Source organism: Catharus ustulatus, chromosome 7 (assembly GCF_009819885.2).
Source record: "Catharus ustulatus isolate bCatUst1 chromosome 7, bCatUst1.pri.v2, whole genome shotgun sequence".
Classification (NCBI taxonomy): domain Eukaryota; kingdom Metazoa; phylum Chordata; class Aves; order Passeriformes; family Turdidae; genus Catharus; species Catharus ustulatus.
This window is the reverse complement of record NC_046227.1, coordinates 20,388,346-20,407,621: the sequence shown is the minus strand read 5'-3', so window position 1 is coordinate 20,407,621 and position 19,276 is coordinate 20,388,346. Positions and strand designations below refer to the sequence as shown.

The 19,276-nt window shown below is 37.4% G+C and overlaps 1 protein-coding gene across 5 annotated transcripts in view; it reads left to right on the top strand.

Annotated features, from left to right (window-relative positions):
* Nucleotides 1-19,276, top strand: part of CSRNP3 (cysteine and serine rich nuclear protein 3) — a 103,810-nt gene that overhangs the window by 32,698 nt on the left and 51,836 nt on the right. For 3 of the 5 annotated variants that reach the window (XR_004418423.2, XM_033064293.2, XM_033064292.2), the window contains exon 2: nucleotides 639-810. The exons of 1 other annotated variant lie outside the window; for it this stretch is intronic. Coding sequence is in view for 3 of the 4 variants with exons in the window: in XM_033064292.2 (XP_032920183.1) it covers nucleotides 639-810 (172 nt within the window). In the remaining variant the exon portion in view is untranslated. Of the gene's footprint in view, nucleotides 1-638; nucleotides 811-18,771; nucleotides 18,916-19,276 lie in introns of those variants that run through there. One more of the 5 variants, XM_033064294.2, reaches the window with a different exon arrangement.

Below are 19,276 nucleotides of genomic sequence, written 5' to 3'. Positions count from 1 at the left end.
CTGAATTTCAAGAATTGTAGGCAAGAAACTTCTAAGTAAATTAAAATGACAAAATGAGCCAGAACTGTTTATGCAGGGCCTGACCTGGAAAGATGCAAAGTGCCTCATACTGCTCTCAAATCTAATTGCAATTGCAAGCATTTGTTAATACTGAGAATCACATAAATCAGGCTTTTGAAATAAATCAAAATAGAGAATGTGGTTTTTTTCTGAGCTGTATTTATTACAGAACAATTTTTGTCATGTAATATTTCTTGGTGTCAAGTAAGTTTTTAAGTATTATATAAAGGTCCATTTTTGATGAATTACATTGGAGTATTATGCTTGACCTAAATTTGCTGCATAACTGAATATATATCTATTTATGTGTGAGATTGGCTATAGAATTGTCGTCATTGGTAGAATCCAGGTAGCATTTACCTTCTGTCTTAGTAGGATGATAAATATACTGATGATGGGTTGTGGGGTTTTTGGATTTCTTCTTGGAAAAGTTGTTTAAAACTCTTGGTTAAGGAGCTATTTAGCTATAGGTAGTAGTATCTGATGGTACTACTAAAACTGTTTCATTATAAATGAATTGAGAGACCTGCACAGTAGGGAGGTGTTTTGGTGCCTCATTTCCTCTGTTTCTGTTACAGGTGCATGGTGACAGCACTGCAGCAATGAGTGGCATTTTAAAAAGGAAGTTTGAAGAAGTTGGTGGAACCTCACCCTGTTCATGTGTGTGGGAATCAGATGATGACGTTTCTAGCAGTGAAAGTGCTGATAGTGGAAGTAATGTCCATCCATCTGCTTCTAATCATTTTACTCGTAAGTACTAAAGGGATGTGTATGGCATGATACTGCTTCTTGTACAAGAAAGGTTCATTTTATTTGTTTGAAGTACAGTGAAAGCTATCTGGTTTTTTTTTAATGTATATTTTCTGTTCTATTGCATTGAAATGCTGGCACTGTGAGGAAGTCCTTATTTTTGAAAAAAATATCTATTTCCTCTGGTAATTGTTTCTGTGAAAAATTTTATGTCAGAGTGAGTTTCAAGAGGAAATTCCACGTTTGTGCTCTATCATTCACATCTAGTTAGTATGACTTTTTTTAAGTGTGTAGGAGAATGTCTTCCATTTTGGGTGATGATTTGGGGGAAGGGGAATATTGGCAGTAACTAATTTGGAGGCCAGTGCCTCTGCTTGGCCTTGTGTGTTCAGAGTTGAGAGTAGTGCACTCTGTGACAGAATCTGATCAGTCATTCTGCCGCCTAAGCCAATGCAGCCCTACAGTTTTCAGTCGTTTTCTTGCACTCATTACAGGGGTAAACAGAGGAACAAAATTGTAATCTTGCCTGAGAGGGTATTTATAGTATAGTTACAGTACAATTTTATTTAGGAAGAATGGCTTTATTGGAGTGAGCACTGTAACAGATTGCTACTTAAGATTTTTCAGAGGCTCTGGAATTTCTCATGTTCTATTAGAACACATCCCTTTACAACCAGATTCTGATAGTAGTGGTTTTCAGATTCCTGTCCTCTTTGTTTTCTGTTAGTCATCAGCTTCTGTGAAACCCAAATGCCAAATTTATTAACAGTCAAAAATCTCCAGAGGTAAATTGGAAACCAGTAAGAATATTTGCAGATAAAGATTTCTTCTGTGAGAAAGTTGCGGGATTGGGTTGCATAATGTTGGATTATGTAGCAACACAAGAAAACATGCCTTGCTGTAGCAGATGACTATTTTCACTAGTATATGCTATACACAAACCTGCAGGATTTTAGAATATGTAAGACATTTGCTCTAGTCTCATCTGAGTTCAGTGTCAAATTCTTACCCCCTCAACCCACCTTATGAAGTACAGTAATTTCATGACCATAAGGCGCACCGGGCTATAAGGCACACCCCCCGGGAGTTGGCAAAATTCGCAACTTTGTAGATCATATAAGGCGCACCGGACTATAAGGCGCACTTTTTTTTTGCAGCGAGGCTCTGCCCCCAACTCACCCCGCGCAGTTGCTGGCCGAGGCCCTGCCTCAACCTGGCAGCCATTGGCCCCCGGGCCCACCTCCACCCAGCAGGGGCGGTGCCGCGAGCCACCAGGCTCCCCTGGACCCGGCAGTCATGGGCCCCCGGGACTGCCTGGACCCAGGAGGGGAGGTGCCGCGGGCCCCCTGGCCCACCTTCACCCGGCAGGGGCAGTGTCGCGGGCCTCTGGGCCCGCCCCCAACCGGCTGCCGTGGCACTTCTGGCTCCCCCCACAGCTCACAGCTCACACTTCTGGTTTGGCAAATTTCACAACTTTGTACATCAGATAAGGCGCACCGGACTATAAGGCGCACTTCCAGGTTCGAGGGAAAATTTTAGTCAAAAGGGTGCGCCTTATAGTAATGAAATTACTGTAATGTGTTTATCCTGTACACATACTCCATGAAGTCTGGTCTCATACTGTGTACCCAAAGCCATTCTGTTGTTTAAAAAAACCTAAAAATATTAATATAAATTCTTCCCACTCTTATTTATCAGTACATGTGCACATTGATTTCTTCTCTAAAGGACTTCTGTGACACACAACAGCAGTCTGAAAAATCCTCCATTATATGGTGTGCTCCAGTAAACCATGTCAGTACAGAGCAAGTCTTTGTGGTAGTAGAATGTTTTAACAGTATTTTATAAGCTGCATGTAGATTAAAGCTGTTGTTAATAATTAATGTTAATAATTAATACTCAGTATTACACAATTATATTTATTTTCCTGTGGTAGGCTGTCATATACAAAAATAAATGTTGTGCACATCCAAATCAATTAAATTATTATAGCAACCTTATCTTGATTTTCTTTTCCTCAATGACATCTATGGAAATGAATGTACCTTTTTAAGAATTAAAGATAGAAGTCTGCATGCGTGTAAATGCTTGTGCATATATTTATACTGGGAGAAGAGCATAACTATGTACATGTATATGCTTTTTCCAGTGACATATATGTACATGTGCTTGTGTACATATGTGTGCACATGTGCAGAAATTGTGCAATGACATACAGAAGCCTTGAATGATATTTAAAATGTAAAGTCTGTAACAGAATGCCATAGAACTGAAGAGTGAGAAGCTACAGAGTTTTATACATAGTTTTGACTAGGTTCCCAACTATGGTAACAGAAGAAATATGTTTGTCTCTCTTTCGCTGAGGTTTACGAATTTATGTGAATCGGGTACTCTTCTAATAAGAATCCTGCACATGCAGTAAACAAATGATGCTGTTCTTTTCAAGGAGATTTGATATGTGGTTTTCTTCCTTTGTTCCTTGCAAAAAAAGTTTATTATTTCTCTCATGGATTATTTGCTGGTTATTTTACTGGAATCAGGATTTCACTTTGATTTTAATTCCTAAACTCATGGTTAGGGAAGTTAACAGGCAAATTTTGTTGTCTCAAACTATCTTAGGTGCAGCTGGAAAGTTTCTCTGTGCATGTCAGTTAAACTTCATTGAGCTGCTGAAGCATGTTACACTCTAAGTATGCTCACCCTACCATTAAAGGTTATCCTTAAGCAGAGTGGGAACGGGGGTGTGGTGTGAGCATCTGAAGTTGTTTAGCAGGTTTGGAAAGCCCTAGATGCTATCATGATAAAACAGAGTTTATTAGTACCTGTTTACTCTCTATTCAAAATATGTGTATACCTTTTTTGAAAGAATAAATTAAAGGTACAGAGGGACAAAAGGTCAGAGGAAACCAGCTGAAACAAAAAGTCCCTTAAATTTCTCCTTAAAACTTAATTCAAGGCTTCTGAGTTGGTTATTTTAAGATCTGAGTACTTCCACATCCACACTGCTGTTAGTGTTACTTGTAGTTAAGCTAATCAGTTTGCTCACCTGCAGTGAGACCAGTCCAGTAATACTCTTGTGTGTTACGGCTATTTTCCTTTCAGCAGGGTGATCTCTGCTTAAAGGGCAAGTGTTCGCATAAGGCAACCCTGTCAGTAATTATGAAGTGTCAAGTGGTACCAGTAAAAGGCAGGAAGAACTCTGGAATTGAAGCTGGTTTGTGATTTAGCTCTGAGAGATGAAGAGGGGAAGACTCTTGTAGCCTGTGTTATTCAGGAGTAGAGTAATATTTTACAGTTTTATGTCACAGGGAAAAAGCCTGAGATGTTTGGATTGGAGCTGAACATCCTGTGTGGGGCAGAGGCCTGCAGATAGAAGTCTTTCTGAGCAACGTTTCTAAGAGACAAAACCTAATGGCAATAGAGATTTTTAAAGTGGTTTGTGTCAATTTAAAAATGCCAAAAGCAGGACCTTAGAATTGCTGAGAACACTGACCAAAGGCTCCTCCAGGCTATCTAAGATGTGTAATCAGAGAAATTCAGTCCCCTTACAGCATAAGCTTGCAACAAATGTTTTGAGAAGAGTCTGTTTGCTGTTAATGTAGCCAGTGTGTAGAGCAGGAGTGATGAATACTATTGCTTTCCAGACTCTGAACAGATTATTTAAAACAATAATAATTCCTGTTGTTGCAGTATTCTTCATTAGATTTGGGAAACTTGTTGACTCCCTGGTTAAATTCATAGAAATACCTCCAGTACAAGAACCTGAGCCTGCAGACATTTTCCATTGCTCTGTTGTTATGTCATGACTGAGTTCAGTTTTTACAGTTTCTATGACAACTGTCGTTTTTTGATTGGTAAAGAGTCAAGCACTAAGGGATTTTTTGGAGCTGTAAAGTATTTTTCCATCAAAGGAGTAGAGTGAAAATATCAAGATGCTTTTCACTAATCAGTATTGAAATTGAATTGCTGTCGAAATGTGGATATCTGTTTGTGGCAGACTCCACATACACTAATTTTTCAGATAGAACAGATGAGAAAATAGCACTATTACAGTTGCCAAATAATTTTCTGGAAAATTAATGATAATTTATGCCTACAATTTAAGACATTCTTATTTTTCAAATAATGTAGGTATTGACATTCCCAGGTTACCCCTTAAGGAGAGGTACTTATTAAGACATGGTTCAAAGCGGCACAACTGGATTGTTTTCTGAGATTCTTAGGCAATTTTTTTGAATGATCAGCAAAATGGTGCTTGGGAACTAATGATGAAATTACCTTAGATGGGAGTGGAAAAAAACAGATATGAACAGAATGCACAGGTGAACAGTTTGTGGTTACTGCGGAAATACAGAGAGGAGCTAATAAAGAGGTCAGCAGGGTGGGAAGACAGCTTGTGGACTATGTCATATATGAAGGAAAAGAGAGAAGGAGGTTTCCCAAGATAAGGAGCTTGACAAGCAACAGGGTGTTTTTCATTAAGAGCAGGAAAGCAGTGGTAACAGATTTTACTTGGTAAATATGTCAGCTTGCTGAAAGGGCTACAGATTGGATGGCTCAAAACTGGGAAAAGGGGGAGCTAATGAACAGAATGAGAACGAGCCAGCTTATCAAGATCAAACGAATTTAATGCTCCAGGAGTTTGCAAATTCTTAGTCATTGAAAGTGACTCATCCTCTTTCACTACATTGATGTATATAGAACATATTTCAAAAACAAATTAGAAAATTACTGGGAAATGTTGATTTTCATTCTACAGCACATTTGTATCTGCTGCATTTATTAGAGAAAAGCACCTTGCACTCAAAACATATGTATAAGGCCTGGTCTGAATGCAGGAGTGTGCACTGTCAGCAGATCTGGAACCATATTTTGCTGGCAATTCTTAGTTCAGGATGATGCTAACACAATGTATAGGATTCTATCTGCTTGTTGAATGTTGTCTGTGAGGTTGGATAAAAGTTAAACGTGATGGTTAGATATTGTCCTTGATTTGTTCTACAGAATTACAATTATACCAGATCATGTCTTAGTCACTGGTTTTAGTATTTTTATAGCAGTTGCTGTCTATAGATGTTATTACAATACCCAAAATAATTAATTTTAATACCTTTACAGTCTCATTTATAAATTCAAAGAATATTAAGTTTCTTTTTTTCTCTCAGTGATGCATCTAATTTTAGAAAAGCAAAATCATAATGACTGTAGCTTTTTTGTCAAAGAGGGATGAACACATCTAAGCTTGCAAATTTTCAATTTTTTTCAGAAGTTTTTCTTTTCAACTAACTTCTAGCTTGGATTTGAATTAGTCTCAGCTAACATCCTTCTCTGGAGAAATGACAAGATTGGGAAGTAGGTGAATTTTATTTTAGGGAAGACTTGCTCCATGGTCTTTGTCAGAAAAGGTCAGAATTTTAAAATCAGTTTCTAACGGTAAAAAAGCCTTAAGATGTCTTGGGTATTAAAAGGAGCTTGTCCCTTTTTTCAGGTACAAAGTAGCATTATGACGACATTTGGATACCAGTGAAAGCTGTGGGTGGCCTGATACCATTACACTAGCTTCTGTAGGGAAATAATTGGTGAATCAAATCACAAAGAAGGAAAAATTGGATTTTTTCTGTTACCAGTTTATAAGTTTTAATAGATCCATTTTTGTCTGAAAAGAAGTGTCATGCTTGCTTTCTCCTGACTGCTGTATCCTAATGCTCACATTTATTCCTAGTGAGAGTCCCAGTGGCCTTCAGCAGCCTTCTTTGAATTGCTTTATGTGCTCTTACAAAGCAAATGAAGCTTCAGAACGATTATTGCAATATCCTCTCTCCTCATCTAGTGCCATGATTAGTACATATTCTTCATTTTTTACAATTCAGTTTACAATGTTTCCTGCCAGTCTGTGTAAAGATGGTATTAAAGACGTTTTGAAATTTAAAGTCAAGTTAGATTCAGTGCTTTGACAGAGTGTGTTGTCAATAAGGTTGGATGGGACTCTGAGCAACCTCATCCTTGTGGGTGGCATTCCTGCACAGAGGTGGGAGGTTGGAACTTGACGGCCTTTAAGACCCCTTCCAAACTAAACCATTCTGTGATTGTCCATTACAGTGACCTTTATAACTAATTTCAGACTGTAGCACCCTCAGTACAGGCACCATTGTGCTGTGTTTTCTCCTTACTGAACGCTGCTCAGTTGTTTACTCTGATTTAGTGAAACACTAATTTAGCAATAGGGATGACTGAGGCGAGTTAACTCCAACATAAAGGCACAGCCTCTACTGGTAGTGGGTCTTCTAGAAGAAGTTCCTTCCAGGGGCTTGTTCCTGCTCAAAGGTTTTTTCTCTGTCAGTTGCTATAGCCGTTTGTATGAGCATGCTGATCATAAGTCTCTAGCAGTGAGCTGGGAGGAGCCTTTTGTGGGGTTTGGTTTGGTTGCTCTTTTTGCGGTTTGTTTTAGTAGACCAGCAGTTCTGCTTGCAAAGCAGAGTTAACAAGCAGATGAACTTAATAGTTTTATCTTGGTGCTTCATAATAAAACCATTCTAATGCTTACAAGAAGGATGCAACTGTATTTTATCTCTGCTTGCAGTCTTACCAGCCTTCAATGGTCGTTTTATATTCTGATGTTTCACATAATTTGTATTGTACTAGGACTTTCTGGCTCTACTGGGGACCTGGAGCTACTTAAGGTGAAAGCCTGTATCAGCATACAGAAAATTATTCAGACTGATTTTCTCCAATATAAGATAGCAACCATATACAGTAAATGCATATGGCTGCTGTCTTATATGCTCCAGGGAGGAATGAATCCATGGAAATTACTGATCCATGGGCAAAGATTTCAACAACTTTGATTGAGACATTAGGGAAAAAGTCAAGTATTCTGCTAGCTGGAGGCTGTATTGATTCTTCCTTTCTTCTTCCTCTGCTGGCCAGCCTCATCTCCTATGTGTATATTAATCTTGCTGAGATGTCCTGGTGCTCAGGGCAGTTCCCTGGTGCGCACTGAGTGTGAAGGTGTATTTAAGGTCCCAAACCTTACAGAATATAAAGAAATTGAGTATCAGTCCTCTCCTTCCTAGTGATGTTTTCAGCAGGTGCAGTTAGGAGACTGTAAACAAACTATTATTTCTTTGGAATTTGCCAATTCAGTGAATTAAAAACAATTACATTAATTGTTTGATTCTAAAGCTTTCACGAGCTGTCTCTACTCCATGAGGGTTTGTCTGTTTGGCTTCCCAGCAATCTTGCTGTGGTGTCTTGTGTTCATCTACCTGTTCATGTGTCTGTTTTGAGCTTTCAAAACTTTGAAGCAAGTGAGGCGATGTGATTCTTCGTAGATGGTATTCAACAATATGGATCATCATTCTTTTGTTCACTAAATATACAGCATTTTTGGTGTTCTGATAGCAGGACTACTGATGCTACCCTACCGCAATGTATTTGTAGTACTAATAGCATTAAGGCATGTGGGTAGTATCCAGATATCAAAGTTTATATTTCAGAGTTTTTATATTTCAGTTTTTATAATACCTGTAGCAAAAAGAAACTTAAAAAAAACCAACCCTCCCCATCAAAAAAAACCTCAACAAAACAAAACCAAACAAACCCTAAAAAACCCCAACCAACCAAAAAGAAAAAAGCAAACAAACAAGCCCCAAAAAACAAACAGAAAAAACAGACAAAAAAAAGAGAGAAGATAAGCAACTCATTTAGCCTGAACTTACATAATAGTGTTATGTTTTTTTTGAAGGGGAAAACCAGTTAGCAGTTATCAAGGACATTGGCTTGTCGTCCTTTTATTTCCGAGTTCACTATCAAAGCCAATTAAGACTCTTTTTGTAATGTGGAGTCTTTTGTATTTTAATGAATTCATCACCAACTATGTATGCCCCAGAGTAATAGTGGTGAGAAAGGGAGTTTCACCATCAAACTGATTGAAGACCCAATGACTTCATCCCAAGTGAGGCTTCAGCTATTATTATCCATGATTCTAGCCTTGTTACATGACTGGTTTTCAGTGGGTGCTTGTGTGCAAAATAATAATGTGCCAAGCCAGTAACCCCCACTTGCAGTGAAGGTACTGAATGCACTGTCACAGGACTTGCTGTGAGGGTATCAGAGACAGCTTAACCTAATGGTAGTGATTGTTGAATTTCTGAGTTACTGATGTTTAGTGAAATGCTCTGTATAAATATCTTTTGTATTTACAACTTGTAAAGTTGTTTCTCTCCATTTTGGAAACTCCAAGCTTTAGATACAGATGAAGACCAGATTTTTTAGTAATGAAAAGTAAGGTTATATGTGTTGTCAACTGGTTATTTGAGTACTTTATTTAGACAAGGATATTAGGAAATGATTTGAAAATGTTTAAGCAGGGGTTTGGTTTGCAATGGAACTAATGTCAATTTCAAACTCTCTTATTTTAATTGAGGTATGACTGCTAGCAAAGAAAGCAGCCATAGGCAGTGGTCATCTGTAGAGCAATAGTTCAGCTGTGGTTACTATGGCAACCATAGGTGACCTACATTTTACCAAAAAGTGATTGTGTGTCTTTTTTTTTTTTTTAATGGAGCATACCTATTGACTCCTATTAATATTTTTCATCTTTTACACATTGTTTTACTTGAATAGTATTCTTAGTTTTGAGTGATTAGTGTGAAATGGACATAAAATTTTTGGAGCAGAGATACTATTTCATTGTTACACTACTACTTAAAATTAGTAGAAATTTTAACCTCTGCTGTCATGCCCAATTGTATGTTCTTAGGAAGAAGGTAACATGATTTAATTAATTACAATTGGATTAAAATAATTTATTATTTGTATGCTTACCAGTGTGTGGTTTAAAATGATTTGCAGTGGAAAGACTAATTGTTGTGAATTTATCTATTTCACTAACATTACAAGTCAATAGGCTACGGTATGATGAAGCTACCCAAACTTTAAACTTTGAATAAGCTTCAAAAATGCTTTTGGCTGTAGTAAATTCATCTTGTCATTGCCTTTAAGGAAGTGAGAATTTTCTCAAAAAATGAGACTATTCTCATTCTGTCTGCAGACAGACAGAAGAACAGCTAGGAAAGATGACAAAATGTGGCATTTCACATAAAAAAATGAGTTAGCATTTTAAATATACATTTCTCACAATGAGATTAACACAGGAGGGGATGTGCTGGGTCAAAGTATGTGTCCAAGGAAGTCATTAAATGCTGTGATTTGTCTAGAATTTTGGCTTGCAGATGAACCGGGCCTGGATTTTCATAAAATTTTGTTAAAATAGGTTCTTCAAGAAAGGATTTACTTTTATTTTATTTTTTTTTTAGGTTGAGGTGACATTGGTAGTCTTCAGATAAATATGGTGTTCTATTTTGAATTGTTTATTGTCCTTTGTAGTGTGGAGGAATCTTTAGCTTCACATAAATGAAGAACAGAGAAATCTACAATAGGGGCTTTTGGGACCAAATTTTATTTTTCATAATTTAATGGATTACCTGCTAATTATTAAAACCCTGTCATACCTGTGAGAGTCTATCATGGCATTTTGTGGGACTACTAAGGGCTGGGATGAAATTATTTAAGTCCATATTTTGCAGTCCTTCCTCACTGTTCCCATGTACAACATCATATGCATCTTGCAGCTGATAATGGAACCACCGCCGTATGTCTCCTATATTTTCATTTTCTCCTCTCTGCCCACATGTCTTTTGTAGCCTGTTTATTGCTTTGAAGTTTATACAGCCCACTCAGTTTCATCCATACTGCATTGCATGCTTTGCACAATCACTTCAGTCATGTGTTATTAGATTAACTATAGACTCATTTGTTTGCATATCTCAAAAAAGAAAATGTTTTTTGTTTGTTACCTTCTTTCCTGCTTCAGAAAGCTGGGGCTGTGTGCTCTATGTCCATCTATGTGCACTCTGATACGTGCAAACAGCAGCAGTAGTATTGGCAAGAAATATTAATTACTTGTGTGAAACAGCCAGTACTAAATGCTTTTGGTTGATGCAGTTTGCCTTTATGATGCCGAATTTAATTATCACCTACACTTCCTGTATCATGATCAAAAACTTCTTTTTCTCAAATCATTTTGATCCTAAAAATTATTCCATATCCCTTAAGCAAAATGTCATGATAGCAAGCATTGCAGCCCTGATTCTCAAGATCATAGCTAAGACAGTGTGTAAGAGCTGTATGCCCAGAGAATTATGGCCTGTGCTGGAGGAGGATGTGAAAATCACCAGAGGTCTAACTGGGGTCTGTACCAAAGCTAAGACCAACTAAGCTAGGATTCCTACATTATTTTAAAGCTGGATCACAAGTGTTTGGGGCAGAATGTAAAAGGGACACTACTGATTTTGGCAGAGCTGAGTTTCTGCACAGTGGCTGGTAGGGGGCTGTGTTTGGGTTTGTGCTGAACACAGGGTTGATAATACAGAGATGTTTTGTTATTGCTGAGCAGGGCTTACACTGAGCCAAGGCCCTTTCTGCTCCTTGTTCAGCCACACTGGAGAGGGGGCTGGGGGTGCCTGGGAGACACAGCTGGGACAGGTGACCACAGCTGACCAAAGGGACATTCCAGAACACGTGACATCATGCTCAGTTTATGAAGCTGGGGGGAGAAGGAAGAAGGTAGGACATCTGGTGTGCCAGCGTTTGTCTTCCCATGTAACCTTACCCTTGATGTGATCTTGCTCTCCTAGAGATGGCTGAGCCTGACTGTCTGTGGGAAGCAGGGAATTAATTCCTTGTTTTGCTCTGCTTGCATGTGTGGCCTTTCCCTATTCAACCCATGAGTTTTCCAGCTTTTGCCTTTTGATTCTCTTTGCAATCCTGCTGGTGGGGCAGTGAGTAAGTGGCTGCTCAGGGCTTGGCTGCTGGCTGGAGTTAAACATGACACAAACAGGCATCTCTGATGGCAAAGCTGCTGCTGTCACTACCTTGTGCCACCGACCCTTTCTCTCTATATGAGGACCACAATTTTTCAGGATGGATTAAATGTTAGTTCATTTTTAGTTTTGCTTTTCCAAAAACTATATCCAAAAATGTATTTTAGAAAGATATCCAACCTCAGTTTAAGGACTTCAGCAGATGGCAAGTCTGTCACCTGCCATGGCAAGCAGGATTAATGTTTAATTGTCCTTGCAATTACTGAATTTTGCCCTGCTCAGTGAAATACAGGAAGGTATTCAGACTCCCTGTTGTGTCAGAGCAGAAGTACCTCATGTGTACCAGAAATCAAATGTGCATACTGGCTGTGTGCTCAAAGGTTGTATGATCATTTATTTTTTATATATCAGTGTGCTTTTCTGAATTTTTTCACCCTAATATAGTAAATTTGCTTTATTGCAAACAAACATAATTTTCTGTTTATTTTGTGAGTTTGCATATAGCATCACATCATTTTTGATAGAAATTCTAAGATTTTGTTGGTATAATTTTAACAGTAATGAGACATGAATTTCATTTTTAAAGGACAGATTAAGGAAATGTCTACAGACTGAAAACATGATTTCAGAGGTCTAAAAATCTCCTGAGAGAAACTGGTGTTGAGATCACAAGGGCAGTAGCACAGTAGCAGTTATTCACATGCATATATCTCTACAGTTATACAAGTCCAATTTCATTTTGTACCATTTGATGGTGTGAAACATGATGCTATATTTTATGTCTCTGCAGGGATTTTGATTAGCACTTTTGTAAGAACATAATTTTTAAAAAAATCAGTTTTCCAGCTGCACCTTTGTGCTTCAAAATGTTTAAAATTCATGCTGAAACCTACTGGATTAGCATACATCAGCAACTTCCAGTGAAATTAGACTTATGCAGGTAAAATGCTCCTAATTTACTGTCTGTGTTTGTAAATAAATTATTATTGTATATTTGCATCCTTTGTCGCTTGCAAAAGTATCTTTGGCTGTTTAATATTTTGGAAAGGGAAACACCAAGTTATCTGAAGAAGTACTTTTAAGGTTTTTATTTTAATTGTCACATCATGATGTGATTTATTCTTTTTTTCCAGGGACTGGAAGTAAGGGACATGATTTATTCAACCAAAGAGAGCTGGCCAACACATCTCAAGTAGTAAATGTGTTTAGAGAACTGTGTGTAATCAGTAGAATATTTTAATAATGTCACAAAGTATCTTAAAATGCTGATAAATACCAAGAAAATGATAATAGCATCTTCTCTTGGTTAGCTAATTCATCTAAGCTTTACTGGGATACTAGAAAATGGGTATTTATCTTTTATTTGTTTGTTATTAGAATGTTATTTTTAAATGTTATGTGTACTGATGAAGGAAAAATCAGAAAGCATGACTGTAGGTAACCCTTCTTCTGAAGGGTCTGTTTGATTTAATGAGTTAATCATGATACGAATACAGACATTAAACCTGTCTGGTTTTTGTGTCACAATTTGTCATATTGTTCTGATTTGAGATGTGGAGGAAGTTCCTACAGCCTCCTCACTTCTACCTCTGGTACTCAAGAGTTTGGTTTCTGGTCTGTGTTGGAGATGAGTTGAAAAGGGTTTCTTTTTCTGGGCTTTATTTAGTAAAGAACATAAGTAACCTATCTAATACATGAGATAGTAGGATAAACAAAATTATAAAAGAACAGGAAGGTGGGGGTTTTTGTTGTTTCTTTGCCCTTTGTTTTGTAAAGAGGAATTTTGCTCTATGTGCTTTTCAAATGGCAGATTAACTGCTGTAGCTTTGGAATAAGCATATTCCAAAACAAGGTCAAGGAAAATTAATAATTTAACCTCAGATAGGTGGTATTTTTGAATTTCAATTACAGGGCAGACAAATGATAGAAACGTAAGATGACAATTTTGAAGAAACAGGTTTTACCCATGTCACATGTAAGACAAAGGAATTGCTAGGCGACTGCAGTTCTGCTTTGATTTTGTTTGTTTGTTTGGTTTGAGTTTTTGTTGGACTTTTCTCTTTGTTTATTTTAAATATCCAAACATAAGATCCTTTTCCACCATTTATCTTTATACCACAATCTCTGACTAACAACAAAGAGGGAAAAAGACTGTCACCAGCACAAAACAAGCAACTCCCCACCCCCCAAAAATCCAAATCAAAACTCTTCTACAGGTCTTGAAATGACTCTGCATTCACAAGATCTGAAGAGTCCTGAAGATGAAAAATTTACATGTTCAAATCTCAATCCATTGTCTTAAAATGGGGAGAGTGGAGAGACAGCATAAATCACTAATCCAATTGTGCTAGAACAGCTGCCCAGATACAGCAACCGTGAAATCTGTGCTAGCAACCTGATTAAGTTGTTTTTTAAGCACTGTGTCATCTAATGTAGCTCTGCTGTGTGCAGTATGACAGTATCTGGATTCAGTGGCTGCTTTAAGACATTATAACTCGTAGGGATGAAGCCCTATGAGAGTTCCTGCACAAATGCAGTGTTTGCAGCCTCTCCAGTGGCGCTGGCTTGGGGCTGGATTGTGCACTTGGTGCAAGAGAGATGTGAGACGTACTGAGATTTACCAAGGGCCATAAATTTCTGAAGGGGACAATCACCACTATCACAAATGCAACAGTTTTCCCATGTCAGGTTCTATAAAACTGCAGGACAGCTGAACAGAGGATATTTCTGGAACAAATGATGGCATAGTCTTATTTTTAAAAAGAACATAATTTAATTTTATGTGATGGTGCCTGCATTTTAATGCATAGCATAATAAAACCTGAACCCTTTAGCTGAGGTCAGCCTATCTACTAGTGTCTTCTTTTAGGAGGAGTTAAGCGTATAAAGAAAAAATTTCTTCTCTTCCCATAAATACTTTACAGTAGTTAAATTCAAGAGCTTTTAATTAAAAATTGCAGTATATGAAAATTGGAAGATTTCTGTGACTATAAATTCCCTCATACAACGTTTTTACTAGAAATTAGAAATACAGAATAAAAGATTTAAAAAAATGTTGTTCCATACTGTAAAATTTATGTTGTAGTACTTGGGGTTTGTGTTATAAGCTGTGGCCTGTGGTTCCCTTTCTGAGGGTTTTGCTCAAGTTCCAGTATTAGCTAAAAAGAAGTAACTGTTTACTGGGGATGACAAAATCCACTATCCAGAGAGCAAAATTAATATGTAGGTTTTGTACTTACGATGTAAGTGATAAAAATGCATGACTTGCCCATTTCAGGGCTGGAAGACAGTTTAAAAACCCAGAGTAATTCCACTGGAGAAGGTATGTGTTATGTAGAGAATAAGCACTTTGATAGTACCTCTACCCTTTTGTCTGGTAAGACACATTTTGTTGATAGTATGATGTAGTGTTTGAAATGTGACACAGGGAATTCAGAGACTTGCATTCTATCCTCTAGAGTTTCCTTCCTTTGAGAATTTGAAGAATTCATTAAATAAATCTGACCAGAGGAGATTAAAGCCCTCTTTCAGAAAGGTGCTTAAGTTGGATTCATGGTTGATCAAAATAATTGTGCTGGGACCGTTGGTTTCTAATATTTGTTCTCACTCAAATGGGGCCTTAAAAAATGAACCAAATAAAATGATAGCAGAATAAATAGTTAAGGATGCTGGTAAACAATTTCCAAAAAGCATACTATTCACAATATTTTAAGAATCTATTTCTTTCTACCTCTATTTCTTCATCACTATTCCTATTATCCTTTTGATTGTTTGAAAAGCATTAGAATTCAGTGGTCTGGTTCGGTACTTAAGTAAGTCCTAGACACATTCTTGTTATTTCTAATCCATCAAGAGTACCCAACAGCTCTTTTATTTTCTTTATACCAGTCTAATGAGGTCAGAAAGGTCAGAAGAAACTAGCAAGAAGGGTCAGAGTGGCTTATGCAAGGGTCCTTTTCTGTAGGCTGATATTCAGCATGCTGGGAATGGGTCTGGCTGTAGTATTTGCATTCTGCAGTGAAATAATGACATGAGCAATTTGACAAGTAGGCTTCATTATCCTTTCCCACAAAATGTATTTCCACAACTAGAGCAATTAGTAGGGATTATCTTTGAGAGGAAAAATAAATGGCTTTTAACTGCTTCATGTGTACTAAAATACTGCTAGATGCTTTAAATTTTTCCCATCTGGAGAATTTTTATCTTTTAAATTGAAGTGCCAGGATATCACCCTATGACAGAAGAAACAGTACTTTCCCATACACTTATTGATCTAACTTAGAAATAGAATCCTGAAGTTCGTATCAGACCTAAATTTCCAGACTTGACACTAAAATTTTCCTTCCCCCCTCACCTATTATTGCTGAAAGTGCAAAATATTTTCTTCCTCTAATTGTTTTGACTTGTTCAATGAAACAGGTTCTCTCCAACTGATGGCATTGAAGCAAACATTTTACTTGTAACCATTAAAAGCACAGTTGAAGGATGGGTAACAATAAGATATTTGATTAGGGTTTTTTTTAAATTTTATTTTTTCAAATGGAGATGCTAGCTATGGAGTAGTTAAACTGCTCAAAATCCTACAGAAGTCCTCAAATGGATTTCAGGATGCAACGGATCATGCAAACTGATTTCATATCCCTACTGCTAAGTCCAATGCTAGCAGTACAGTAGGTTCTTCTTTTTGCAATCCAGAGAAAAGGTTTGATATACAACCACTAGTTAAAGTATTAATAACATCTGAAAATAACAGTAGTGTAGCATTTAATAAGTGCTTGGCATCCTATTTGTTACCAGATTTTGTTCCTACTGCTGAATTGTATGCAGTCTGGCTATGGCTTGAGAGTCCCCATTGGTTACCTACTGTCTGGTGAAAAATTCCTTTGTATTTTATTTGACATTTATTATGTGGGTGTCTGAACTTTTGAGTTTGTGTTCTGAAGATTTGGCTTGGGCTGATGACTGGGTGTTGGATAGAGAACATAGTGTTGGATATCACTGCTAGATTCACCTTATTTGTATGCGTGGGACAAAACTGGATGTGCAGACAGGCAGGAATTTTCATTTCTGGTTCAGACTGTATTTAACTCTCAGCTGTCAGCTTGTCTAGTGTTTAGGTTTGGCATTTCCCACACCCATTGATAGTAGTCTGAGGCCACTGGTATATTTTCACCAGATTCTCTGGTTTATTATAGCAGAGTGAAACCCTCTACTCGCACTTCTTGCTCAGTGCACTTTGCACTTTGTGATTTTTGCTGCTGCATTTGCTGGAGGGTTAGGATGCAAGGAAATTCCATTTTATTGCTTTTTTGTTTTTTAATGGATATAGTTACGTTCCTGGCATAAATTGGCCATTAGTGCCATAGTATGGTATTTCTGGTATTTTCATTCAATTAATTTTTTTCTGACATTCATTTACCTTAGGACCAATGAGCCGTATTTTCAGCACATATATATTAGATAAAAATATATTTTCTGGATCTCAAACATTTTGGCCTCATCCTTCACAATTCATCTTCAGTAATTTACTATATTTCATCTTCCAAAATGTTGTCTTGCCTGTGCTTTTTTCCACTCTTGGTTCTTTTATTCTTCTAATTGCTACAGTTTATTTTTGAAAAGTTGCTTCATTCCTTCCACATCTTACAATTTTCTATAAAGTTATATTTTTAGTGGCCTTTTCATTCCCATCTGTACTTTTTCTGGTTAATCTAAAAAAAAAAGAAAAGCTTATATATAATGTCTGTGCTAACAACATATGTATCCTTCTCAGATTTTTACTGTAAGATTGTTTTCCAGTAAGCCATTTGTCTCTCCTCCAAGACAGTTGACTGAATTCAGCTGTGAAGCAAAAGAAAAATCATATGCAAACTTTTTAGCGATTTCCATCTCAATATCACAAAATCCTGGCCTTAAAAAATACATTCTTGCTGTGTTCTCTCCTATATCTCAATATTGCTTTAAAAGTGATGTTACTTTGACCTGCTGATGAATCTATTTGTATCCCCATTGGCATCACTTTTTACTGTCATAAATGTGCATTCTTTGTCTCTGCCTCTTGAAACAGAGGCAAGTTTTCGGTTTTTCCTGTCCACTTACCAGTCAGGGTTCACTGATTAATATTGGTAACTTTTAAAATGTTTAAATCCCATGCCGTTTCAAATGTTTTGGAGCAGTTCCTGCAAATATATTTAATTGTTTTTTAAAATACCTTTGAAAACCTGCCTTTGTCATTATGTGTGTGAAATTTTCAGGTGTGCAAAAAAAACTGTTACAAGATGACAAGTGGTAGCTCTTTGTTTTCTCTGCAATGCTAGGTCTTTGAATCTATCGTTGCTTCCTGTTTGACATTTACGATGTTTAGCTTCTAAAATTATATATCAGGTTATAGATAGCTTTTAAGCCTGTAGATGCTGTCATTATTGTAGTATACTAATTTAAGGCATCAGGCAAGGGTTTGTGGAGAAATTAACATTTTTTAATTAGATTAGCTTCTACAGCTAGAAAAGGAGGCAGGCTTTTGTGTCTCTGACCCCTTTCTCATGTCCTCAAAGGGTTTGGTTTTCCTACTCATCTCAGTTTGTCTACTTCAAGATACTGCTGTTCTCTACAAACTGCCTGTGTCATTGCTTGACACACTGAATGTCATGACAAGGCTGGCAGTTGCTGATCTGGGTCTGTTCCTGTGTGATTATGATCATAAAGCAATTTTTGAGTTGTTTTCAATTTTGCAGCTACAGAAAAGAATATGAAGATCAGCACAGAGCATGTACCAATTTGCTGTTGTAAGTATGTAGCAAGCTAAATGTGACAGCTTTTCAGGAATTCTCACTGTGCTGGAGATAATAAGAAAAACTGCAGGATACATGCTGCACAGTTATGAACTCATTGCCATTGTAAATGACACAGAATATGTTTTCTGAATGTAAATGGGCTGCTCCTGACTCTCAATCCAAGACATCCAGGGCAGTGAGAATGTCTTTTGCTCTGAAAAAGCAGAACATTTGGCACTGGCAAATCTCTGTATTTCTTGAAATCTTAAAAGGCTGAAGTCTGCATTTGCAATCCTGTATCCTAGAGCCTCTGTAAGTGGATATAGGGCAGGAGAGCAATTCCAGCCTGGCAGCTAGGACAGTGCTGATGTCCCTGAAATCTGCCCACCACAGAAGATGGAAAGAGAGAGCCAAGGATCTTGACTTCCCTCTCTTCAGTCACAAAGCTGGTGAGTTCCCCTATGAGCTTGGAGCTGTTGATGTGGTAAAAGTCTGCTAACAGCAGATGACAGCTGGTGCTGTCAGCTTGCACCTTTGCTGTGACCTGGAAGGTCATAATAGACACACTGACTACACTATTTCTAAATATCTGACAAGCCTAGTATTATCTCAACTTAATATAGCAGAAATAAACATGGTCTTCATGTTCCTAAAAGGGAAAATATTATGATGGAAACAATATTATCCTCAGTGCCTAAAGATGTTAGGCAAAAAGAAGTAATCCCTTTGAGAAGTTCCCATCATTGCAGGGATGCCAAAAACCACACTGAGTTGGTAATTGCTTCTTTTCTGCAGCACAGGAAACTATCA